We start from the raw sequence: 27179 nt of genomic DNA, 5'->3' as shown, positions 1-27179 counted from the left end.
TTTTTAAAATTAATTGCCAGAGCTAGGAAATGTCTAATACTGGCCCCACAACTATGGTGGTATTGAAATAAGTATAACACCATAATTTAAATGATAATGGAATCTATAAACTCAAGATCTACAACCTTGTATCGTTTCATGCAGTCCTTCTTTGTCCTGCCAGGCACTGCTTCTGCTATTTTTTCCCATCTTTCAGGTGTATTTACTGGGTATGTTTTCAAAGCTTGTTCCAAAAGCTTCTGTTCTTCTGTTGTCCAAGGGGTGAAATCTGTGCATGGACCTGTTTAAGAAACAAATTTTATTTCAAACAGTTATCCTAATTTATAGAAAACTGTTTTGGAACACCTTCTCAGATGAGTCATTTGTAAGTGCCCATCTGAATCTGGTGTGTAATCTTAAATGTACTTTGAGATTAGACAAACATATACCAGCACTGAGTTGACCAAGTTTTTCCATCTTATGGAAAAACCCAAACAAACTTTGTGGCCAACCCAATATTAACTGGGGAAAAAAAACTTTAGATAGCTTACATCCCAGAAAATTATCTGAGACAAAAGGAAAGAAATGCTTTTTATTTCTGGTCTCAAAATATACTTACCAGACATTTTTTAAAAATCAGATTTAAAATAAACAGTTGGGACTACTGGGTTCAAAAACACAATCATAAGTCATTTTAGATTTTTGATAAATCTAGTTCCTTATAGCATAGAGAAAAGAGCTGCCTAATTACAAAACTTTTCGTTGGATGAGAGCCTGTAAACTACTCTTGTTTTTAACTAGAAAAAACAATTTTAACAAAATTAAGGCAGGTACCCAATGCTGTAGAGGCAATGTGAGATTAGATTCCATGTTCCAGTGTTAACTGTCAGCACATCCACTAAAGCCTATGCTGTACATCTCTGCTAAACCAAATCTGTATGTCTTATAGAACACTTCATAGATGTATCACAAATACATTCCTTCCTCAGGATGTAAGAAGTGCATATCCCACTTTTGTAGGAAAATTAAAATGGTTCAAAAGCTGGCTTGGTTTAGTAGTAAGTCTAAGTTAATGGACGGATCAGATCAGATCAGTCGCTCAGTCGTGTCCGACTCTTTGCGACCCCATGAATCGAAGCATGCCAGGCCTCCCTGTCCATCACCAACTCCCGGAGTTCACTGAGACTCACGTCCATGGAGTCAGTGATGCCATCCATCCATCTCATCCTCTGTCGTCCCCTTCTCCTCTTGCCCCCAAGCATCAGATGGGGCAGACTCTGATGCCCTCCCAGCATCAGAGTCTTTTCCAGTGAGTCAACTCTTCGCATGAGGTGGCCAAAGTACTGGAGTTTCAGCTTTAGCATCATTCCTTCCAAAGAAATCCCAGGGCTGATTTCCTTCAGAACGGACTGGTTGGATCTCTTTGCAGTCCAAGGGACTCTCAAGAGTTTTCTCCAACACCACAGTTCAAAAGCATCAATTCTTCAGCGCTCAGCCTTTTTAACAGTCTAACTCTCACATCCATACGTGACCACAGGAAAAACCATAGCCTTGACTAGACGAACCTTTGTTGGCAAAGTGATGTCTCTGCTTTTGAATATGCTATCTAGGTTGGTCATAACTTTCCTTCCAAGGAGTAAGCGTCTTTTAATTTCATGGCTGCAGTCACCATCTGCAGTGATTTTGGAGCCCAGAAAAATAAAGTCTGACACTGTTTCCCCATCTATTTCCCATGAAGGGATGGGACCGGATGCCATGATCTTTGTTTTCTGAATGTTGAGCTTTAAGCCAACTTTTCCACTCTCCACTTTCACTTTCATCAAGAGGCTTTTGAGTTCCTCTTCACTTTCTGCCATAAGGGTGGTGTCATCTGCATATCTGAGGTTATTGATACTTCTCCCGGCAATCTTGATTCCAGCTTGTGTTTCTTCCAGTCCAGCGTTTCTCATGATGTACTCTGCACAGAAGTTAAATAAACAGGGTGACAATATACAGCCTTGACGTACTCCTTTTCCTATTTGGAACCAGTCTGTTCCATGTCCAGTTCTAACTGTTGCTTCCTGACCTGCATACAGGTTTCTCAAGAGGCAGGTCAGGTGGTCTGGTATTCCCATCTCTTTCAGAATTTTCCAGTTTATTGTGATCCACACAGTCAAAGGCTTTGGCATAGTCAAGAAAGCAGAAATAGATGCTTTTCTGGAACTCTCTTGCTTTTTCCATGATCCAGCGGATGTTGGCAATTTGATCTCTGGTTCCTCTGCCTTTTCTAAAACCAGTTTGAACATCAGGAAGTTCATGGTTCATATATTGCTGAAGCCTGGCTTGGAGAATTTTGAGCATTACTTTACTAGCGTGTGAGATGAGTGCAATTGTGCGGTAGTTTGAGCATTCTTTGGCATTGTCTTTCTTTGGGATTGGAATGAAAACTGACCTTTTCCAGTCCTGTGGCCACTGCTGAGTTTTCCAAATTTGCTGGCATATTGAGTGCAGCACTTTCACAGCATCATCTTTCAGGATTTGGAACAGCTCAACTGGAATTCCATCACCTCTACTAGCTTTGTTCATAGTGATGCTTTCTAAGGCGCACTTGACTTCACATTCCAGGATGTCTGGCTCTAGGTCAGTGATCACACCATCGTGATTATCTGGGTTGTGAAGATCTTTTTTGTATAGTTCTGTGTATTCTTGCCATCTCTTATTTTCTGCTTCTATTAGGTCCATACCATTACTGTCCTTTATTGAGCCCATCTTTGCATGAAATGTTCCTTTGGTATCTCTGATTTTCTTGAAGAGATCCCTAGTCTTTCCCATTCTGTTGTTTTCCTCTATTTCTTTGCATTGATCGCTGAAGAAGGCTTTATTATCTCTTCCTGCTATTCTTTGGAACTCTGCATTCAGATGTTCATATCTTTCCTTTTTTCCTTTGCTTTTCACTTCTCTTCTTTTCACAGCTATTTGTAAGGCCTCCCCAGACAGCCATAGCTTAAGTTATTTCAGACCATGCAATGAGAACACAGCGGCACCTATACTGCCAGTAATGAGACTACTACTTCAAATGGTATCCAGGGGTGAAGTCTGGAAATCTAAGTTCTTTCCCAATTAAAAAATACACATAGGCACAGTGAACAAGTTAAAAAACAACATACCTCAAAACAAGGCAGAGAACTTCCATTTAAAGACAGATTAGACAGATTAAAGACTGCTGGTATTTTTGAAGTCAGCTTTTAAGTTCCAGAAAACCCTTAAGTGGAATTTTATTAGTTTGAAGACCCATTTGTCATCATAGATTTAACTCACTTTCTCTCTCTTGGAAAAAAGATGGAACTGGCATGTAATTATTATCTGCTATTATTATCCATGTATTGGGTTGGCCAAAAAGTTCATTTGGGTTTTTTTAACATTTTCTGGAAAAACCTGAATGAACTTTTTGGCCAACCTAGTACTTCACAATACCAAAATGAATGCAATGTAAAATTACCATGAGAAATCACCATTCCAAAAAATGCAGCCAGCTTGGTGTTTACTGGTACAGTTGGAGAGAGGCGGGCCTACCCATTAAATCCATAGAAGAGATAAAGGAGTCGGGCCCAAGTACCACATCACTGCCAATCACTCCTGCCCTCACAGGGTCTCCCACTTGCCAGAAAACAACCATCAGTGCCTGCCTCAAGCATGTAAATTAGAACCGTAAGAAAGGGCTGAGAATAACAGTAATATCTGAACATGTCTGCATTTTGTGGAGGGCATAGGGAAAAGAGCATTATCTCCTTTAGACGTGCCCTCCAAGTGTCCTGATATGTCCACTTTGTTACTTATCTTTCTTGTGCTCAATTGCTCAGTGGTTTCTGACCTTTTGTGGCCCCATGGACTGTAGCCTGTCAGGCTCATCTGTCCATGGAATTTTCCAGGCAAGAATACTGGAGTAGTTGCCACTTGTACTCCAGGTAACATTCTTAAAAGAGCCGAAATAACACTCAGCCTAGACAAAAGTCACCCTTGATTTTGCAAATGCAACAAGCAAACACAATGATTTTTTACTCTTTATAGAACATTCTAAGTCTCTTCTATTAAAATATTTTCAAATTGAAATACAGGATAATAAATCAGACTAAGAATATAGGAAAAGTGGCACTGCTAAGATAGGGACAGGAGGTCACGAAGAGTCAAAGCTGTTAGTTAATCCCAAAACAGATCTGGCACTGTGATCTGGAAAGTGTATCCAAGATTAGCTTAGTTAGGGAGAAAGGACTGGTGGCTCACAAATGCATGAAGTGAAAGAGAACTTTTCAAACTTTTGTCAACAACTCAGAGTAAGGAAAAATGTATCACATCCCGAACACATATACACATGAACAGAAGTTTCACAAATACCCACTTGTATAACAGATGTAATGCCCTCTGATATTTTCTACTCATGACCCATTAAACTGATTTCATGACCCACTTCTGAGTCATAATTTGTATTTGAAACACACTGGTCCAGAGTAATCAGAGATTAGCTAGAACACTCAAGATAATATCAGCATAACAAATTCTGTCTGCGTAACTTGTTCTGAATCATGTGATTTGTAGGCATGCTTCCCCTTAACTCCTGTCTTCGCTTAAAAACTAGGACATTTCCTTATATATAGTATGTTTTTCAAAATCAGGAAATGAACCTTGATAAAAAGTTAGTTACAGACCTTAAATTTCAATCGTCCTAATATCCTTTAATTCTGATTTGTTAAAATCCGATGAACAAAACAAACACACCCCTCCCCTCATGGCATATGAAATGGAAGAACTGCAGTTCTCAGTGGTGTTGAAGTCAAGTCAGTCCTAAAAGATTACACCTTCCAGTCCACTAAATGCTTTATTTCCCAGTCATTCTGCTTGTAGGCCCTAGATCTTGTATATTCCCAGGTAGACACAAGGTTAGCATTTTCTACTCAGAAGAATGAAATTTCATTACCTTCAAATCGTTCTGAAGGTGTTGCATTGTCTGCCTGAGGCACCACACCATGTTCTTTCTTAAATTTATCAAAAGCCTTTTTGTTTATGTCATCCTTTTGATGAGGGTCTGAGAAGGGAAAAAAAAAATTTTTAATACAGTTCATCTCAGTCTTTCATTAAATCGCATAGATTACTTTTAAAATATGTATCTCAGGTAGCAAAGAAACTCATTTGGCAAAAACTAACTCACCAAGTTTTTGAAGGCTCTTTGCTTTGCCAATAACATCTTTGGCAGTTCTCTTAACTCCAGAAGAAGAATGTATGTTCATGTAATTAGCAATAACTTCCCATCTAGAAAAATGGATATAATAATGAGAAGAAAAAAAAAAATTCAGAATGATCCTACATTTTTACTGCAGAAAGGTTAGCTATAACATCTAAAGAATTAGCTCTAAATTGGTGCTCTAATTATTACTATTGCCTGGACTTGAGTGTTTAAATCAGCTGTGTATAATCTTGGTTTCAAGTTTGTATAAAATCTTACAGATCGTGTAAAAAATCAACAGAAATAAGAGCACACATTTGTGTACACTGCCATTTGGACACATACTTTTAAGCTCCAGGTTGAGGTGGGAAGTAATACAGGAGAATTAAGACTAAAGAGAAACCATGGAACACAAAACCTAGTGCCTAGTATAAGCCACAATGGAATAGGCCAACATGACAGTCAAGGTTTATGTTTCATGATCCTTAATTTCCTGAGAAACTGATGAAGCATCCTGCTGTATATATGGATCTTTGTATGTGTGCTGGTATAAGCTGTTAAGACTAGCAAACAGGTTCAAAATGTACTCTTGCTTTTTACGTTTTCCACCGTGGCACAGAATTTAGCATCTAGACCCAAGCAAATCTTTGGAAACTTGCCGCAATATGCTGCTATTTCAGATGCTTGTCTACATAATCCTGAGGCTCCAGTGAAGAGAAGCTTCATTAGAACCAATACCTTGAATTTGTTCCAGCAGGGAAGAGATTCACAGCTTTAATGAGTAATTGCAGATCATCTTCTGACCAATGTTTACTTCCGTTTCCACCTCCGCCAGCTGACTTCTCTGCATTCTTAGATGCTTGTCGCATACGAGCCTCAGCTTCCTCTTTCTCTTTTCTAATTTGCTCATTTATTTCTTCTATCTACACAAATATCATAGGTAAGTCAGGGACTTAAAGCATCTTACTACTCTGAGTTCTCTTTCTGGATGGGCCCCTGTGGTTCTCGACCCTCAGCATCATTCAGACAAGGACCCTACATTGCCCCAGCCAGGCTGCATATCTCTGCTTCAAGGAACCAAGAACCAGCCTCAGCCTAAACTACACTGTATTCCTGTCACATGATATCTATTTGCTGTGGACTCTACTTGTCAAGTCTACAGTCAGTGGGTTACTCACCCACAAGGCAATTTCAAAGCTCTTATCTATCCTCTCTTGCAGACAGTATCATTTATTCTCTACAAAAAGGTAGCAGCACAGCAAAGTGCCCTTTGTTTAATCTTTAAGTTCTATCTTTTACACTGTCACTTCCAGTGTAGCTTCAAACATGCACAAGTGAAACAACAAAAACAAAAACATGCCTTTACTTGATGTTGCTTCTGCTATCTTGGAGTCATCTTTGACTCATTTTCCCACTTCAGTCCCTTAGAACAAGTCACCAAGTCCCAAAGATTTCAGTGATTCCCATTATTACTCATAGTCCAAGTCCTCCAAGTGAGATTCTTACACTAGTCACTTACACTCATCCAATGCCTCCTGTCTACAAATGCCAGATTAATAGCAGTGTTAACCCTGTGCTATTCAAAAGATCTGTGCTTATGCAAACTAGTCATCTTGGTATTCAAATCTTGCTTAATTTGGCTCTACTCTTCTTAACCAACTTAAATCTCCCAATCCCCGCCCCCGCCAACTTTGTACTCCTACCTGTATTTTATGGTTCATGCTGCTCCCCTGACCTTCACTTAACAATGTCGTCCTTCAAAACTGGCTCAAACCCTTCACTGAGCTTCCCTGAGCACTCCAACCTAGTGTTGGCACCTCCTCTCTAAGCTACAGACAGTATTTACTGGGTGTCCTGCATCTTTTGATCCTTAGGCCTTTTCTCTTTAGTGTAACTGTTCCTGAACTTTGTGGCAACAATAAATAGCCTAAGACTTTCTCCACATCACCTAGGCACAGGGTTATATATAGCAGGTACTAACACTTGTTGCACTGAATTGAATTTCTGGGCCTGTTTCCTCATCTGTAAAATAAAAGGTGTAGACTAGACAGAATAAAAATCTCTTTTGGTTCTAAATGTTATTATCCTACAAAAATTTGCTCAAGGAATTAACACAATTTTTTTTTAACAGTGATTCTGAAAAATCTATGATTAATGTGCTGCTGCTGCTGCTAAGTCACTTCAGTCGTGCCCGACTCTGTGTGACCCCATAGATGGCAGCCCACCAGGCTCCCCCGTCCCTGGGATTCTCCAGGCAAGAATACTGGAGTGGGTTGCCATTTCCTTCTCCAGATTAATGTGCTAGATAACCACAAATCAAACAAATATATATGATAATAAGCATAAATACTTAAATCCAGTTTACATCAACCCAAACAGAAATGAGACACTTTCTGCCCCTACAGTAACTTCCATGTTAGGTGGGGAAATACTGAGGTGAAAGCAGTACTGAGGCAGAATTAAGTGCTAAATACAGGTAGAAGTGATATGATTACCTGTTTCTCCAGAGCAGCCTTTCCTACTTCTTTAGTAGAAGATGTGAGTGTTTCATTCAAGCACTGTAAACTTAAAAGAAAAAAGGGGATGAAACTTTATCCCAAGCCCAAGAGAAGACTTCAACAGCAGCTCTGTAGTTATACCTTGCTAATTCAAGCCGATCACAAAGTTTTTCCACTTCTTCCATCATTTTAACACGTTCTGCCTCACTGTCAGAAAAGTGATTCCAGGTCTAGAAGGAAAAACACAAACATTTTCATCTTCTATCTACTGGCACTCAAGACATCCATAAACACAATTACAAAGCTTGAAGTTTTTGAGAACTTCTTAGGTTGAACATATTGCCTTCTGACCACCACCGACGACATTCCCAGGGCACCTCCCAAGGCTCTCCCTGGCCAGCCAGCAATAAAGCGGCATCAGCAAGGATGGAGCAAAACAGAAACGTGATGGTGCAGAGGACCTCTGGATGTTATAAAACAATGATTCCCCACAGAACCACTGAAGAATCAAGAAACTCTTTACAACAAAATCCCTTTGTTAGGCTACCTGTTCTATCTAGTGTGTGCGCCAAACTATAAAAAAATAATGTGTTAAGAAATAGGAAGGCCAGCAACACCTGTTGACTAGAGATGATACCTAGAATGGAATGTCATGATGTGCCTGGATGAACAAGAATCGGAAAGTACTTCTCATGCTTCTTTAAACTGCCGCTGACAAATCTCCCATTCCTCGCTTTTCCTTGCTCCCTTACTCCATGCAACCTGGTGCTAAGGTTCCAACGCTTCTTTTACTGGGACACTTCCCTAGGCTTCCGCTTCCTCTCAGTTCAGTCACTTAGTCATGTACAACTCTCTGTGACCTCATGGACTGCAGCACGCCAGGCTTCCCTGTCGATCACCAACTCCTGGACCTTACTCAACTCATGTCCATCAAATTGGTGATGCCATCCAACCATCTCATCCTCTGTTGTCCCCTTCTCCTCCTGCCTTCAGTCCTTCCCAGCATCAGGGCCTTTCCCAATGAGTCAGTTCTTCGTATCAGGTGGCTGAAGTATTGGAGCTTCAGCCTCAGCGTCTGTCCTTCCAATGAACATTCAGGACTGATTTCCTTTAGGATTGACTGGTTGGATCTCCTTGCAGTCCAAAGGACTCTCAAGAGTCTTCTCCAACACCACAGTTCAAAAGCATCAATTCTTTGGCGCTCAGCTTTCTTTATAGTCCAACTCTCACAACCAAACGTGACTACTGGAAAAATCATAGCTTTGACTAGATGGACCTTTGCTGGCAAAGTAATGTTTCTGCATTTTATTTTTTTGCTTGAGAAAAGTAACTTTAATATTATTAATATCTGGACTGTGGTATACAAAATTGACATTCTCAGAGTAAAATTTAAAATGGCCAGAGTAATGTTACAAAAACTTCTCTAGAAATAACATAGTTCTATGAAGTTTACAGAGTTCTTGGAAGACTCTGCAGACAATGGACAAAATCTTTCCAGTCAGTTTTTGGAGCATGTGGAGAAAGAAAATAGCTTGTGTGGCTCTGCAGCTAATTCCAGAGCAGAGTCAGTGCATAGCAAAGCATGTCTCAGTGTGGATCTTTCTGAGGAAGATGATGAGCCAGAAGTAGTTAATGTGAAAATCAGAAGAAAAGCCAGACGAATTGATTCAGATGATGAAGATGAACATACTTTTAAAGATACTTCAAGCACAAACCCATTCAACACATCTCCCTTCCCATTTTTATCTGTAAAACAATTTGATGCCTCAACTCCCAAAAATGACATCAGTCTACCTGAAAGGTTCTTTTCACCTAAAATATCTGACAGTATAAGTAAGTCTGTAAACTCTAGAAGATCCCTGGCTTCTAGGAGGTCTCTTATTAATGTGGTTTTAGACCACGTGGAAGATATGTTTCTGCATTTTAATATGCTGTCTAAGTTGGTCATAGCTTTTTTCCCAAGGAGCAAGCATCTTTTAATTTCATGGCTGCAATCACCATCTGCAGTGATTTTGGAGCCCAAGAAAATAAAGTCTGTCACTGTTTCCGTTGTTTCCCTATCTATTTGCCATGAAGTAATGAGACTGGATGCCATGATCTGAATGCTGAGTTTTAAGCCAACTTTTTCACTCTCCTCTTTCATTTTCATCAAGAGGCTCTTCAGTTCCTCTTGGCTTTCTCCCTTAAGAGTGGTATCATCTGCATATGTCAGTTATTGGTATTTCTCCTGGCAATCTTGATTCCAGCTTGTGCTTCACCCAGCCTGGCATTTTGCATGACGTACTCCGCATATAACTTAAATAAGCAAGGTGACAATATATAGCCTTGATGTACTCCTTTCCCAATTTGGAACCAGGTCTGTTGTTCCATGTCTGGTTCTAACTATTGCTTCTTGACCTGCATGCCGTTTTCTCAGGAGGCAGGTAAGATGGTCTGGTATTCCCATCTCTTTTAAGAATGTTCCAGTTTGCTGTGATCCACACCGTCAAGGGCTTTGGCATAGTCAGTAAACAGAAGTAGATGTCTTTCTGGAACTCTCTTGCTTTTTCTATGATCCAACAGATGTTGGCAATTTGATCTTTGGTTCCTCTGCCTTTTCTAAATCCAGCTTGAACATCTGGAAGTTCTTGGTTCATGTTCCGTTGTAGCATCGCTTGGAGAATTTGGAGCATTACTTTGCTAGCGTGTGAGATGAGTGCAGTTGTGTGGTTGTTTGAACATTCTTTCGCACTGCCTTTCTTTGGGATTGAAATGAAAACTGGCCTTTTCCAGTCCTGTGGCCACTGCTGAGTTTTCCAAATTTGCTGGCATATTGAGTGCAGCACTTTCACAGCATCATCTTTTAGGATTTAAAATAGCTCAGCTGGAAATCCATCACCTACACTAGCTTTGTTCGTAGTGATGCTTCCTAAGGCCACTTGACTTCACTTTCCAGGATGTCTGGCTCTAGGTGAGTGATCACACTATAGTGATTATCTGGGTCATGAAGATCTTTTTTGTATACTTCTGTGTATTTTTGCCACTTTTCTTAATATCTTCTGCTTCCCTTAGGTCCATACCGTTTCTGTCCTTTATTGTGCCCATCTTTGCATGAAGTGTTTCCTTGGTATCTCTAATTTTCTTGAAGAGATCTCTAGTCTTTCCCATTCTATTGTTTTCCTCTCTTTCTTTGCATTGATCACTAAGGAAGGCTTTCTTATCTCTCCTTGCTGTTTAGAACTCTGCATTCAGATGGGTATATCTTTCCTTTTCCCCTTTGCCTTTCGCTTCTCTTCTTTTCTCAGCTATTTGTAAGGCCTCCTCAGACAACCATTTTACCTTTTCTTTTTCTTGGGGATGGTCCTGATCACTGCTTTCTGTACAATGTTATGAACCTCTCTGTCCATAGTTCTTCAGGCACTCTATCAGATCTAATCCCTTGAATCTATTTGTCACATCCACTCTATAATCGTAAAGGATTTGATTTAGATCATACCTGAATGGTCTAGTGGTTTTCCCTGTGTGTGTACAGCTGCTCAGTCGTGTCTGACTCTTCGTGATCCCATGGACTATAGCTCACCAGGTTCCTCTGTCTGTGGGATTCTCCAGGCAAGAATACTGGAGTGGGTTGCCATTTCCTTCTCCATTTAAGTGTGAATTGTGCAATAAGGAATTCATGATCTGATCCACAGTCAGCTCTGAGTCTTTTTTTCACTGACCATATAGACCTTCTCCATCTTCGGCTGCAAGGAATATAATCAATCTGATTTTGGTATTGACCATATGGTTATGTACATGTGTAGAGATGTCTCTTGTGTTGTTGGAAGATAGTGTTTGCTATGACCAGTGCATTCTCTTGGCAAAACTCTGTTAGCCTTTGCCCTGCTTCATTTTGTACTCCAAGGCCAAACTTGCCTGGCACTTCAGGTACCTCTTGACTTCCTACTTTTGTATTTCAGTTCCCTATGATGCAAAGGCCATCTTTTTTGGATGTTAGCTCTAGAAGCTCTTGTAAGTCATCATAGAACTGTTAAACTTTAGATTCTTTGGCATTAGCGGTTGGGGCTTAGACTTAGATTACTGTGATACTGAATGGTTTGCCTTGGAAACAGAGATCATTCTGTCATTTTTGAGACTGAACCCAAGTACTGCATTTTGGTCTCTTTTGTTGACTATGACTGTGAGGGTTAGTCTATTTCTTCTAAGGGATTCTTGCCCACAGCAGTAGATATAATAGTCACCTGAATTAAATTCACCCTTTCCCATCCATTTTATTTAGTTCACTGATTCCTAAAATGTTGACATTCACTCTTGCCATCTCTTGTTTGACCACTTTCAATCTACCTTAATTCATGAACCTAACATTCCAGGTTCCTATGCAGTATTGTTCTTTACTGCATCGGACTTTACTTCCAACACCAGTCACATCCACAACTGGGTGGTGTTTTTTCGCTTTGGCTCTGTCTCTTCAGTCTTTCTGGAGTTATTTCTCTGCTCTTCTCCAGTAGCATATTGGGCACCTACTGACCTGGGGAGTTCATCTTTCAGGGTGGTATCTTTTTGCCTTTTCATATCGTTCATGGGCTTCTCAAGGCAAGAACACTGAAGTGGTTTGCCACTCCCTTCTCCAGTGGAACACGTTTTGTTAGAACTCTCCATCATGATGTGTCCATCTTGGTTGCCCCTACAAGGCATGGCTCATAGTTTCACTGAGTTAGACAAGGCCGTGGTCCATGTGATCAGTTTGGTTAATTTTCTGTGATCATGGTTTTTATTCTGTCTTCCCTCTGGTGAATAAGGATAAGAGGCTTACGAAGAAAGCTTTCTGACAGGAGACTGACTTGGGGCAGGGCAGGGGGAGACAACTGGGTCTGGTTCTGATGGGCGGGGCTATGCTCAGTCAATTTTTAATCCAATTTTCTGTTGATGGGCGGGACTGTGTTTCCTCCCTGTTGTTTGTTCCCTCCCTTCAAATGGCAACCCACTCCAGTATTCTTGCCTGGAAAATCCCATGGACGGAGAAGCCTGGTAGGCTATAGCCCATGGAGTTGCAAAGAGTTGGACACAACTGAGCGACTTCACTTTCACTTTCTTCCTTAACACCACCTGTTTGGTACTTTCTCAACCTAGTACTCATCTTTAAGTATTTCAATTGCCTGTTTTCTTATCATTCTCCATCATTAACTAGTGGATCTTGAAAGCAAAGACTGTGTTATCATTAACATCAGTGCTCCTCTATCCATACCTTAAGTATTGGTGATTGCCAGGGTCTGATCTCTGTACTTCTTTATTCTTTCTCCCTGGGAGTCTCATCTACTCTCCACTGACATGTGGATGACTCTGTGATGATCCTGCTAAACATCAGACTTGTACCTCAAAATCACCTACTGAGTATCTTCATCTAAGCATGCCCGAAACTGAAATAATTTTTCCTAACCCGTTTCCTCTTCCTTTGTTTTCTATTTCACTGAGTAATATTATAAACCATCTAATATTCCACTCAAGAAACCAGAACATGTATTAACCCTTATACTTCCTCCAACTTAGAATCAGTATTGATACCCAACAGGCAACAGCAGATCTTACCTCCTAAACGTTGGTTCATGTCATCTACCTTTGTCTGTTTCCACCATCTCTACCAGTTTAAGGCCCAGCCTCTCACCTGGATTATGCAAAAGACTTTTGTCTCTTGGCCTCTTGTGTTCTCTTGGCATCCTGAGCAAAACTGACTCAGGTCAGATTTAGACTAACAATGGCCTTTAAGACCCAACCTCTCCTTCAGCTACCTGTGGTTCATCAAACCTCTTGTATGGATGTGTCAGTGCTCCTTGATCTCTCTCATCTAATCCCATATATACACTGCTTCACCTGACTAAATCCCACTAGATTCAAATATCCTTCCTTAACCACCTGTTTGGTACTTTTTCAACCTGGTATTCATGTTGAAGTATTTCAATTGCCTGTTTTCTTGTCATTCTCCATCATTAACTAGTGGATTCCTGAAAGCAAAGACCGTGTTTTCATTATATCAACATCAGTTGTAACTGCTTGGCACATACTTAGTGCCTATCAGATATCTGATGAGTGAATAAAAGAATTTACGCTGGAAAGGAGCAATGATATAAAGTTACCAAAGGCCAGAACTTTAACCCTCTTTTATGTACCATCTCTAAGAACTTTTTAAATTTTCTATTTTCTAACTAACTTTTAAAATTTTTGATTCAGTTCTCCTTATGCCAAATCTAACAAGTACTACATGTGAATGATCTCATCTTCATAACTCTTTCTAGGTATTATTTCAGTTACTGTAAAAATGAGGAAATTGAGACACAAATAGGTTGAGGGAACCTCCTGAGAACCACAGCCAGGACATAGGAAGTAGAGAATGACTTCAAATCTAAGCTGCTAGCCCTGAGCCCATGTTCTCAGTAACTATAATACACTGCATTCTTCTCAATATAATTTTCTAGGTGAAATCTGAGGGAAATATTTCATTTTTTCTATTTAGATTTTCCACTTGTCAAAAGTCTGAAGAGACAGATTGTATTTTTATTAAATGCCTTTCAAAGCCTAGTGATGGGGCAGTTTTAATTTCAATTTTATTAAGTGAAGATTTAAGATGCCATATATTAGAATACATATTCTAGTGTCTGGAGCCTCTGGACAGTTACATGAAAGAGTTTTCTGTACATAGTAAGCATGAACATATTTGCTGAATTAAACTACAATGGTGTAGTATATGGTGTGGCAATCTCTAGCTTGGAATTTCATTAATTTATCCATTTTATGCTGTGTGATATAAAATAATACTGGCCTCTAACTTTACCAGTTTAAAACGTAAGACTGTCTCTTGGACAAAACTACATTTGAAAACTTTTGGGCCTTTTTAGTTAATATTTTTAGTAAGATCTATTTGAACACAAACTACCAGCATTGAACTAAATAATATCCCTTTATTTAGACAAAAATGAAAGCTTTTAGATCCTTCAAAGCAACCCATGTTTAACTTCTTAAAGAACTTTTTCTGTGATAAAAATTAATTTACACTATTAAAGAAGCAACCAGACAAAACCAATTTGTGGTGCGTTCTTAGAATAAATGATCTGATATCTCCAACTGGGAGAAGGGGGCGAGATAGTGATGGTAGGGGACCTGTGACAGACACAACCAGGAGATACACAGCTGACACTGTTGCTCTTATTTAGATCCTAATTTGAACAATTCAAGTATAAAAAGATGTTAAGATAATCAAGAAGATCTGAATATGGGACATGTATTAAAATAATAAGCTTTTTTCTTTCTGAAGGTTTAAAATGGCAAGATGGTTATTTTAAAAACAAACAAAACACGACCCTATCAGAGTTGCATACTGAATATGCATGTGTGAAATTTTTAAAAAGTGAATTTTAAAACATTTATGTTTTGAGATAAAATGCAGAGAGTAGTTTAATTATATTTTTATCATAATGAAATATTTTTAAGTTTAAACAGAAATCTGATTTACTTGTATGTAGTGCTTGTTCAATCAGTCAACGTACCTTGCATAAGTTTCGAAGTTTTTGCCTTTCCTTCTTAATGGCTTTTTTCTGGATATCTTTTTCCTTCTTTGCCAATAATGCTTGTTGTCTAACTTCCTCTTCTTCTTTCTCCTTTGCTAACCGAGCAGCTTCTAATTCAGCTTGTCTTTGCTTTAATAAAATTATTTAGTAATAAAATTAGAATTCTTAAATGCTCTATAACCTTACTAAAAAAACACAATTTTTAGTAACTTATATTACAGAAAGGTAAACATCAACTTATCAAAGACTGAAGGAAAAGCGGATGGTAAAGTTCTACAAAAATTTGTAGAAATGTAAAACAGACATATTAGAAATAAGTGTAGTGTTAAGAAATTATATGACTTCATATTTTTGCCCAGTAAGAATCTGGTGGTAAAGAAGATCCTTCTGTCAACTGTGCTAAGTGTCATGATTCATTCATAGAAGCACCTAGTTCTCTACTGACAGTGTTTAAAACAGATCTGAAGATTGACAATATTATGAACATTTAAAGTCCAACTTTATCAAATGTCATCTTACTTTCTCTTTAGCCTCTTGCTCCTTTCGTTTTGCGTCTGCTTTTGCTTTCTTTTCTGCTTCTTTCTTGGCTTTTTCCTCTTCCTTAAATTTTTTTATCCTTGGGTCACAGCTATATGCATTATCTACCAAAAAAAAGTTAAATCTTTTGAATGTCAAACATTTAATTAAAGAACTCTAAAAATTCATTAGTTAAACTTACCAACTAATGTTCTTATTCTGTTCATTTCTTCTTTTTTCCTTTGGGCCCTTGTTGCTCTGTTCTGCTTTTCAATCCATCTCCTTTCGTCACGGCTATTAAATAGGAAATATTGGAAACAAACTATTGCTTATAGATGGTATGATAAGAAAATTAATGCTTTATAAATAAAACTAGTTAAGCAACCAGAAGAAAAAGAATTTGCTGACTTGAGCTTTATTGACAATTTCATAATCATATTTAGCACTATTAAGCTTAACTTGTGAGATGGGATCTCAAAATATCAAAAAACTTATTTAAAATGGATACACAGAAAAATGTGAAAGAAAATACACATGGTGCATTTTTATATCATAACAAATACCAAATAACCAAATAAATGTCTTATCAATGATTTACATACATACCATTCTGCTTTTTCTTTTTCTTCTTCATCTAAATAAGAAAATTCTCTCCAAGAATCAAAATTATACCTAATATAAATAGAAATAAAATAAAGTCAAGCCTAAACAAATGAAAAATATCTTCCTTTTAAAATTAAGTTAGGAGCATTAAATTTTAAGAAACTTTAATGACAAGTGGATGAGTCTAATAGATCCCTCCCCTCTTTTCTGATACTGAAATCACACTGTACTCAAGTCTTTTTCTTCTTCTTTTTAAAATGATGCTGTATTCGGAATGGAAGTCTAAAATACTTATCAGCCTTAAATCAAAATACAGCTTCCTGCTATCTCTTCTGAATATCAGGTTTTACGCTTGACTGGGACTTGGTACAAGTTGTCCCTGCCTTCACCTCCACTAGTTTGTCAAGTTTTAAGGTCATCTAGTAATGGTCACTTTACCTGGTTTGTATTCTCCGAAGGTAAGAGCAACTACAACTGACAGAGCTAAATTTGTCGTTTCTGTTTTACAGTGATTTTATTTTCATATTTACCAGATACTTAATGAGAAAATATAGCACACATAATATAAAAGTAGAAAATGAGTAATATGTATTAAAATTAATGAACCAGTTAGAGACCGCAGTCTTCCTTTGTCATATATTCAAATAACTTTAAAAAATAAATGAAAAATTATTTTTTACTGAATTCAAATGACTCCTTAGTTTTCATTTTTTTATTGCTATAGTGTGCTTGACATCTAGAAATCTGGTTGATAGAGATTGAAAAAACAACCATAATAGCCTAAATATTACACAGAAGATAATACAGCATTCTGTGGAAATTTTGATTTCTTAAGAGAGTCCTCCTTTTGTTCAGTGAAGGTTCTGTGATTTTCCCACCTATCAATTAATTTATAAAAGTCAATCAAGTACTTATTGAATGCTTTTCTTAAAAAATGAAAGCACTGGAGAAACAATGTATTCACTCACCAGAAAGAATAAAATGCATCTACATCTTCAAATGATGAATTCATATCACCAAGTTTAGGGACATTTTTTTTATTTGACCACCTGAAATATTGAAAAAAGGAAAAGCTAAAAACATTTTGTACAAACGTTCAACAACTGATTTGTTAAAAAAGTTTTTATCAGTCCCTTACAATCTCCCTGCCCTACGTCCTCCATGACTAAGAGACAGAGCAGAGGGATCAGGAGTGCTGTGATGAGCAATACAGGTGCAGTAAAGGGAGGGCAAGGGGAGGATGGGGGTGCAGAAGAAAACAATGGAACAGTGTTCTAACTCTCAGCTTATCTTTAGTTTTGTAAATTACAAGGTTGTGGAAGATGCCAGGATGGCCAGGAAAAACAGACTCTAGCACCATGTTTCAAGCTCACTTAGTCCTGCAGTACAGGCAGTACAGAAGTGACCTGCAGGCTGAGCCTTTTAAGAAACGTGAATCCTCGGAGGGAATAGATTTCCACCTCCTCATCTCTATCACCTCCCCCTTAATCAGACTTGTAAGTTTAGCACTTCACCCACCATCTCTGAATGGATCCTGAGACTGCTGTTGACCTGTTTTTCCAACTTGATGCACTGTTCCACACACACATGAATACAATACACTAATTTTTTTTTACAACCTTAATTTTTTTTTTTTAAACCACAAAACAAAGGTAAGGAGAAGGGCGTAGGAAATAGTAGACTGTATCAAACCACTAATCAAAGTGCTTCTCAAACTTAGCTGCTTCTGCTGCTGCTAAGTTGCTTCAGTCGTGTCCGACTCTGTGCGACCACATAGACGGCAGCCCACCAGGCTCCCCCATCCCTGGGATTCTCTAGGCAAGAACACTGGAGTGGGTTGCCATTTCCTTCTCCAATGCATAAAAGTGAAAGGTGAAAGTGAAGTCGCTCAGTTGTGTCCGACTTTTAGCAACCCCATGGACTGTAGCCCACTAGGCTCCTCCATCCATGGGATTTTTCCAGGCAAGAGTACTGGAATGCGTTGCCATTGCCTTCTCCCAAACTTAGCTACCCATCAAAATCGCCTGCAAGCATTAAAAAACCTACAGGCATTCCAAACCACTTAAATTAAAATCACAGTTTCTCCAGGTGGAACCCAGGCTTCAGGAACTGTTCAAGCTCCCCAGCTGATTCCAATATACAGCTAAGATGTGCTCTGAGGAAACCTTCCAGTGCAGATGGAAGCAAAAAAATGTAGATTACTGGTTCACACAATTTGAAACTGATTTTAATTAAATAAATTACATATGATTTAATCTTAAATATAAATTCACCCTTTGTCAGAGAACCTTATGATAATCAGATGCTCAAAAATAGAATAAAAGTTTTTCCTCAATGAAAACTGACCAAATGTTGGTAGTGTGCCTGTTAACAAAGGGGAAGGAGAAAACGGGAAATCACTGTCACCTAAGTATCAGCATCACACTACATAAAGTCAACCACTGTTCTTTCCCCCAAAGGAAATTTAAAAGAAAAATGTCCTGTGAGTTAATTTAACTACAGGAAGGAAGAACTGTTTAGAGAATAAAATAAACAATCATAGTAAGTTCACCAGAGGAGCTCAATATTGTAAAGGAGGAGGAAGAAGAGAACCAAACTATTACCAGAGGAAAAAAACCAAAACTTGGAACTATTAAGAAGCCAGCCAGTAGAGCATTATGATCACAAGGGGATGCCAGAACTCACCTGGAATTCCTTTCAAACACTGGGGAAAACACTTCGAAGAAATTGTCCTTTGCTTCACTTTTAGAAGGAACTGAGTTATCAAAAGTAGGGTCTACACTGTTAAATGCTCGTCTTTTCACTGGATCAGATAGCATTTCATAAGCTGAAGAAAAAAAAATCAAAGGTCACATCACCATAATACTACATTTTTTTCCTTAAAATAATTTTTTGTACTTAAAAGTTGTGTGTGCTTATGGGGAGGGGAGGACTTCAATAATAGCTTGAGTACTACTGGTTACAACTGGACTTAAAAACTTCTATAAGTATCTCTTCTGGAAAAGAAAGGACAGAACAGTAAACACTTAATCTTGAAGAAAGCATGACTGAGGAAAAAGAAATAGCTAGAAAATTAACTGTTAGATCCCAAGGCTGTTAAAAAAAAAAATCAAAGGATCTTTGGCATCCTGAGCACTGTGTAAGAGTGAGCCAATGAAGAGTAAGTTTGAGAAGTGTGTATACAGTTTTTAAAAAATTAGCATCAAAATTAAAAATCACATTTAAGGAAACATTTAGAAATGGTGGTTGCCTCTATTAATTTACTTATGAGGATATGGCTATGTAAATAGCCATTGACAGCTGTGGGTCCTTGACTAGGATAGAATCAACTTCTTGATTTAAATAAGCAAAATATCTGAGGAACAATTTAATTCCATAAAGTGTCTGAAACTGAAAAAGATGTTAGTAGTCTCAACCTTAAACACAGCACTTGTATGAAGTAACTCCAGGATAAGCTTCTCGTAAGAATCACCTGCTGATCTTGTTAAAAATGCAGATTCAGATTCAGTAGGTCTGGGGCAGGGCCAAAGCTTCTGCATTTCTGACAAGCTGCATTTCTGGTATTGCTGATGCCGTTGGTTGGGAGAACCTCACTTTATAAAGTGAGGCTCTGGGGGAGATGACCACAAATAACCAGATGTTAACTAAAAATGTTTTTAAATGTTATGGTATAAATGAACTGCAGTATACATAGGAAACCCAATCTAAACAATAAATAATCTTCACTATCAAAAATTCCCAACTCTTTAACGCGCTTTCTTACCTTTAGTTATGCAAGTGAAGTAGTCATTATCTCCTTCTTTTATTGGTTCACCAGCTGCTTTCCGTTTGTCCGGGTGATGTTTTAAAACCATTGCTTTATCTACAAAGATTTAGATAACTTGTCCTTTTAGTCATCAAAATTAAAAAAGATCAGTTAAGCAGAGCCATTTTTAAAAGCATAATATTAGTTTAAAAATATTTTCTCCCATAGTAAAACATATGCTTATTAAAAAGAAATTACAGAGAAATACTGTGTGTGTGCTCAGTCATGTCCAACTCTGTGCAACCCCATGGACCGCACCCTGCCAGGCTCCTCTGTCCATGGGATTTTCCAGCAAGGTTATTAGAGTGGGTTGCCATTTCCTCCTCCAGGGGATCTTCCTGATCCAGAAACCCAAGTCTCTTGTGTCTCCCACATTGGCAGGCAGATTCACTACCACTGGGCCACCTGAGAAACCCTGAAATAACTTTAAGAACTGGCCTAAGTGCCAGTACCCAAAAAGACAACTGCCATTAATATTTTGGTGTACTTCCACACAGACTTTTTCCCCCTTAAGCATATACCTTTAAAAATGTATAATCATATTATACATACCAATTTAAGTTGTGATTTTTTTCAACTAAGCATTACAGCAGTTCCATTTTCCAGGCAGTTGCAAACGCTTCAGAAAATTTTAACAACTACTTAGTACAGTATTTCAAGTAGATTTTTCATAACTTATTCAACTATTTCCCTACTACTGAGTATTTACCATAGAGTGTTTCCAATTCTTCACTACTATATTTTAATATGAATCATTTTGTACAGAAATATTTTTTCATATTTATGACTCTTTCTTCTCAGTATATACTTAGAGAGGTATATCAGTGAGTGAAATACATGAACAAATCCCTTTCTAAAAGTTATACCACTGCAACCCCTATGTTAACATTCTTTTCACCACAACCTCAACAGCACTGGATCCAATCGTTTAAAACATCATTATCACTGGTGCGCAAGATCAAAAAATTTTTGTGGTTTCTATCTTTCATCCCTTACTTATGGAGTAATAGAGAGCTATCTTAGTTTTTCTTCTTAGTTTGTGAGTCATTTTACAGTGAATAATGGCTAGCTGTTAATATCCATTAAGCATTTAATAGGTGCCAGCACTATTTATCAATTAATCTTTTCAGTAACTCTCTGAGAAAAGTACTATTAGTTTCTCCATTTTACAGATGAGGAAATAAGGCACAAGGAGGTTAAATAACCACTTACTTTACCTCTATTCAACGTGTCCAAAGTCCTGGCCAAAATCAGGCTCCAATCCAGGTAGCCTGACTCCAGAGCCTGTGCTTGTATGCTGCCTCTCCTAGTCCATCATGTTTGATGCTAATGCTTTCCCCAGCTGCTGTGACCATTCTTGTGTTTTTAAAAAACATTCAGTTCATTAATTCATATTTACTGATCATTTCCTTTATATTGTATTCCAGTACTTATAAAGGAGGTCCTTCATTCTTCAGAAGTTTGATATGTTTCTATCTGAGTATCTTCTATGGTCAAAATTGAAAAGCTTATTTAATTTTCAAAGTCTTAACATTATCTAATAATCCTTCCCTTCTCTACTAATTTGTGAGGCTTCCTTTATCTCAGTAAATTTTACCAAGGTCTGTTTCTGGCTACCTATTCTTGTCACGGGATTATCTTTAAAATGACTCTGTCTTTCTAATATATTTGATGGTACCTTTCAGAAACTATTATTTTTGTTTATTTTTCTTGCACTTGGCTACTTAATTCAACTCTTATAGTTTTTAGGTAGATCCTGTTACCTACAGCTTCCCTTTTGACTGAGCTGGTAAAGAATCCGCCTGCAATGAGAGAGACCTGGGTTTGATCTCTGGGTTGGGAAGCTCCCCTGGAGAAGGGAAAGGCTACCCATTCCAGTATTCTGGCCTAGAGAAGTCCATGGACCGTATAGTCCATGGGGTCACAAAGAGTCGGACATGACTGAGCAACTTTCACTTTCACATATTACCTACAAATAATATATTTCTTTCTTTCTAATAGTTCTCTCTCCTTTAATATCTTAATTCACTGACCCAAACTCCCAAATAGCGTCAAAGTCATTGGCAGACTCCCTCATGGGTTTTTAGAATATCACACAGTTAAAAGTTTGTTGGCAGTGAAATCTGAAATATGTGGGAATTAATTATATTTCTTTTTAAAGTTCTATTTATCAAAAAGGAGTGAATATTAAATTGTACTGTATGTACTTTCACTTTCTTAGGATATCACATTGATATATTGATAATATTGTGTAAAATATAAGCAGATTTAGCTTTGTTAATATATTTCTTAAAAGTAATATTCATTGGCAGTATTCTTTTAACACATTGTTGAATTCATTTTGCTATTAACTGTTTTTGGTATTATTCAATACATTCATGGATGATATTTGTAGTTTTTTTTTTTAAAGCCTTTCTGGCCACATTTTAAAAATTAATTAGTTTTAAGATTCACAACAAAATTAAGAGGGTGATTAACAGATCTATAGACCCTCCGCCCTTCCTTATCAGCTCCCCCCACCAGAGCAGTCCATTTGTTATTTTTTTTTCATCTAGCTTTTTTTTTTTTTTTTCCTTCAAATTTGGCTGCACCATGTGGCTTGTGGGATCTCAGTTCCCTAACCAGAGATCAAACCCAGGCCCTGGCTATGAAGGTGCTGAGTCCTAACCACTGGACTAGCAGGGAATGCCCACTATTTGCTCCAACTGATGACCCTACACTGACACATCATAATCACCTAAAGGCCATGGTTTTCACTCCTGGTGGTGGACATTCTGTGGGTTTGGATGAATGCATGACAACACGTATCCACCATAATATACAGAGTATTTTCACTGCCCCCAAATCCTCTGCGCCCTACCTATTCATCTCTCCTCAATCCCTCAACCCCTGGCAACCAAGAACTTTTCACTGACTTTTCCATAATGTTGCCTTTCAATGCCAGGTTTTCATACTAGGATTACATGGTCATAAAATGAATTGTTCCTAAAACAGTTTATGTTCAGCATGAGAATTTTCAATTCCTTAAGCATTTGAAAAAAAATTCACTTAAGAAATCACCTAGGCCTAAAACATTTTCAGGAGATAATTCTGGGTAACTCTTTAAATTTTTTCAATTCCAAAAAAAAGCCAATTTTATCAAAAATTTCAAATTCCCTGCATTTAACTGTGGCCTCAGTTAAAAATATTTTCTATAACACTTTCTATTCCTTTTGTATTCTACTATGTTTTTCCTTCTTATAAATCCATTTTAAGATATTGTTTTATCTACTTTTTTCCGTCCATTTTCCTCAGTGATATTCTTTTAAATATCTGAATTGAATGTTTTATTTTTTCTCTCCTTTAGAAAAGGTAACAGAGGTATCCTCTGGTGGTCCAGTGGTTAAGATTCCACGCTTCCACTGCGAGGGACCTGGGTTCGATTCCTTATCAGAGGACTAAGATGCTACATGCCTTGCAGTGCAGGAAAAAAAAAAAAAACGGGGGGGAGTGGGGGGAGGGGAAGGTAACATGATAGCTTTGCAAGCAATGAACTTCCTGATGGTAGGGCTCTAGCTGCCAAACGTCTGTTCTGATAGTCAGTGATCTTGCTCTCACATCTATTAATACAATTTTTATTTCTGTCCAGGTCCAAGTGTATATATACAAACACTCAAGTCTTTTTTTTTTTGGTTTGTTGAGTCAGATCTACTTTATTACATAGAATAAAATGTTCATATTTTAAGTACTCCGTTCAAAAGGTTGTGACAATTGTATACAGTTGTTTAACAACCACTCAAAGGAAAATACAGATTGTTTTCATCACTCAGAGTTCCCCTTTACCCCCTTTTCCAGTTAAGTCCCACCCCCACCACTTGGGACTACCCTTCTGATTTCTCTCCTGAGAGATTATGTTTGTAGGCTCTTGAAGTTCATCTAAATGGAATCATACAGTATGTCTTTGTATCTCACATAATGTTTTAAGATTCACTCCCTTATGTATATCAGCAATTTTTAAAAAACTGCTAAACACTACTCTATGTTATGAATATAAGCAGTTTGCTTATCCATCATCCTGTTGGTGAACATTTGGGTGGCTTCCAGTTTTTGGACACTGTGAATGAGGCTGTTATAAATATTTCTGAACAATATTTCTTTTTATGGCATATTTAGTGATTTTTGTATACATTGCAAGGGTTCAGAAACTTTGATAAATACACTTTTGTTTGAGCTACAGTTAAAAAACAAAACAAAACTGTATTATCAGTTTGTCCACTAACACTCAAGAGGAGACATTTTCACCTTCTAGCTGGTTTAAGAAGAAAAGGAAATTTACTGAAGGTTATTAGGCACCTCACAGGAACTAAGAGTCTGACTATTAGGCCTGGAAGCTTACTAGCCAGGAACAACAATCACATCATATAGGATAGTTCAGAGGTGTGATGACCCACCATTGTTGGGCACTGCAGGAAGGGAGAACTGGCTTTTCCCACGGCCAGTGCTTGGGGAAAACCATAGCTTCTCTAGTCACCGCTCGGGGCTCTTCCACCCTGGCTGGCAAAACGGATGCTGTGCAGCTCGGCCTAACTCACACTGTTCTCCTTTGAGATGCAAGTGTGTGCTGAGGAGTAAACCCTAATGGCAACCCACTCCCGTATTCTTGCCTGGAAAATTCCATGGAGAGAGGAGGCTGGCAGGCTACAGTCCAAGGAGTCACAAAGAGTTGGACACAACCCACATGCATGCACACACACATGCCTACAAATATTCTCAAACTCAACTCACAGCTCTTTATAAATCAGGTAAGTTTTCTTCTTTATTTGCAATTACTGCCTCTGTTACATTTATTCTGACCCGTTCTTTAGGGAAATCTGACATCTTTTTATTCTCTCCTTCTGAATCTTGGGAACATTCCTCTAGGCTGTCTGCTTTACTATTTTCTAACTGTAGTCAGCCTTTGTAATTCTAAACCCTGCTCTCCAGTTTTGAGTTTCCAGGCAATTCTATTTTTTTTCTTGAGTCTCTTTCTGCAATGCCTATGCCGCCCCTGCCTTACCCCAATGCAACATCTTTGTATCGCACTGACAAGGTGGAGTAAGTCTTCTTTCGAACCTCATGATAAAGTCTGACATAGGTGATGCCTGTTTCTTGCTAATAGTCTGCTCTTAGGCTACACTGTTTTTTCCTTCATTGACGTTTCCACCTAGTCACCTCTAGTCATTTATGTACAGTATACTCTGCCCAGAGGTGGGGCTGAAGGAGGCAAAAGATGTCCTCCAATATTAAAAATGAGATAACGGAGGCCAAAGAACATCTTTCAGTTTGAAAGAGACAAGGGTAATTTTTGAGCAGCTGTTGTGCATGTTTATTGTAATTACAGACTTCTCTCTCCTCCATTCCTCACCAAAGACAGTTTCTGGGGTTTTGAAGGTACATTACTAAATGGGCTTTTATCGTACATTCATATTGTTATTATCAGAAAAAGCATCTATAATTTCTTTATATAGAAGAACAGCTGATTTACAATATTGTGTTAGTTTCAGTTTACAGCAAAGTGATTCAGATATATATATATATTTTCCCCGACTGTTTTTCATTATAGAGTATTACAAAAAGTCTCTATTATTTCTAATTTTAAGAGGCATTCTATCAAACAGTTTTCAGCTTAAAATATGAGAATTACTTTTCAAATATTTATTTATTTCTATTTATTTGGTTGCAGTGGGCCTTAGTTGTGGCCTATGAGATCTTCAGTTGCGCGTATCAGATCCAGCTCCCTGACAAGGGATTGAACCCAGGTCTCCTTCACCGGAGCACAGAGTTCTAGCCACTGGACCACCCAGGAAGTCCCCCATGAGAAGTATTTTAAGCTAAAATTATTAAATTTAGAAAATTCAAATCAAAGACTTTTATTTCCAAGCAGAGACTATCAAACCTACATGCATCATTTGCCAGTGTGGCAATTTTTCTTCAAGAAAAAAATGGAAATACTTTTAGTATGCAAGTACTTTCTCTTAATCCATCATTCAACTTTCCTAGCAATTTATTATTTTCAGATAATGCAGAAAAGGAAAAAAAAAGACCACTTACTTCATCTACTCATGAATGAATCCCTAATTTTCATCATAGCCATTCAAAAAGTTTAAAAAATTAAAACTGTTAATGAACTATTAAGTACAAAATATGCTATAAGGACATACTATACATCGCAGGGAATATAATCAATATTTTACAGTAACTATATGGAGAAGGCAATGGCACCCCACTCCAGTACTCTTGCCTGGGGAATCCCATGGATGGAGAAGCCTGGTAGGCTGAAGTCCATGGGGTCACGAAGAGTCGGACAGAACTGAGTGACTTCACTTTCACTTTCATGCATTGGAGAAGGAAATGGCAACCCACTCCAGTGTTCTTGCCTGGAGAATCCCAGGGATGGGGGAGCCTGGTGGGCTGCCACCTATGGGGTCGCACAGAGTCGGACACAACTGAAGTGACTTAGCAGCAGCACAGTAACTATAAATGGAGTATAACTTTTAAAAATTGTGAATCACTATACTGGACACCTGTAATTTATATATTATTATACATTAACTATACTTTAATTTAAAAAATTAAATAAAATGTAAAAAAAGCCTACAACCTCCTTTATGTGTTGGTAATAGGATTCAAGAACTAGAAAGATCTCAAATGTAATCAGACTCATATTACTGGGTTTGTCTATGCTAATAATGGGCTTCCCTGGTGGCTCAGACGGTAAAGCGTCTGCCTGCAATGTGGAAGACCTGGGTTCGATTCCTGGGTTGGAAAGATCCCCTGGAGAAGGAAATGGCAATCCACTCCAGCACTCTTGCCTAGAAAATCCCATGGATGGAGGAGCCTGAGAGGCTACAGTCCATGGGGTTGCAAAGAGTCGGACACAACTGAGTGACTTCACTTCATGCTAATAATTACAAACTTGCAAACAAGTAACTTTGCATTTTTACTTTTGGACTAGATTCCAGGGAGCAGTAAGTAGCAGCCATCTATTTTACAGTGACAGAGGAAAAAGAATGTCAGTCTTCTGA

At 38.1% G+C, this 27179-nt stretch overlaps 1 protein-coding gene and 1 long non-coding RNA gene across 8 annotated transcripts in view; one reads left to right on the top strand and one right to left on the bottom strand.

Annotated features, from left to right (window-relative positions):
* Positions 1–27179, bottom strand: part of DNAJC2 (DnaJ heat shock protein family (Hsp40) member C2) — a 37816-nt gene that overhangs the window by 254 nt on the left and 10383 nt on the right. For 3 of the 7 annotated variants that reach the window (XM_086397041.1, XM_086397040.1, XM_086397042.1), the window contains 13 exons: positions 20095–20193; positions 19017–19158; positions 17300–17380; positions 16335–16400; positions 15931–16022; positions 15732–15853; positions 15192–15341; positions 7816–7904; positions 7672–7741; positions 5915–6099; positions 5162–5262; positions 4931–5038; positions 126–280 (listed from right to left, as the gene is read on the bottom strand). In XM_086397041.1, the coding sequence (XP_086253167.1) occupies positions 126–280; positions 4931–5038; positions 5162–5262; positions 5915–6099; positions 7672–7741; positions 7816–7904; positions 15192–15341; positions 15732–15853; positions 15931–16022; positions 16335–16400; positions 17300–17380; positions 19017–19158; positions 20095–20193 (1460 nt within the window). Of the gene's footprint in view, positions 1–125; positions 281–4930; positions 5039–5161; positions 5263–5914; positions 7199–7671; positions 7742–7815; positions 7905–15191; positions 15342–15731; positions 15854–15930; positions 16023–16334; positions 16401–17299; positions 17381–19016; positions 19159–19747; positions 19872–20094; positions 20194–21353; positions 21493–27179 lie in introns of those variants that run through there. The other 4 variants (XM_086397043.1, XM_086397044.1, XM_086397045.1 and 1 more) reach the window with 4 other exon arrangements.
* On the top strand, positions 24601–26014 carry LOC147374396 (uncharacterized). Its single transcript, XR_015162722.1, has 2 exons — positions 24601–24917; positions 25838–26014. It is a non-coding gene; the product is annotated as an uncharacterized LOC147374396 (long non-coding RNA).

This window comes from Bos grunniens, chromosome 4 (assembly GCF_055505025.1).
Source record: "Bos grunniens cultivar Pamir isolate PY7600 chromosome 4, Bosgru_T2T1.0, whole genome shotgun sequence".
Taxonomy (NCBI): Eukaryota; Metazoa; Chordata; class Mammalia; order Artiodactyla; family Bovidae; genus Bos; species Bos grunniens.
The sequence above is the reverse complement of the archived record's forward strand: the minus strand, read 5'-3'. Positions and strand labels throughout refer to the sequence as shown.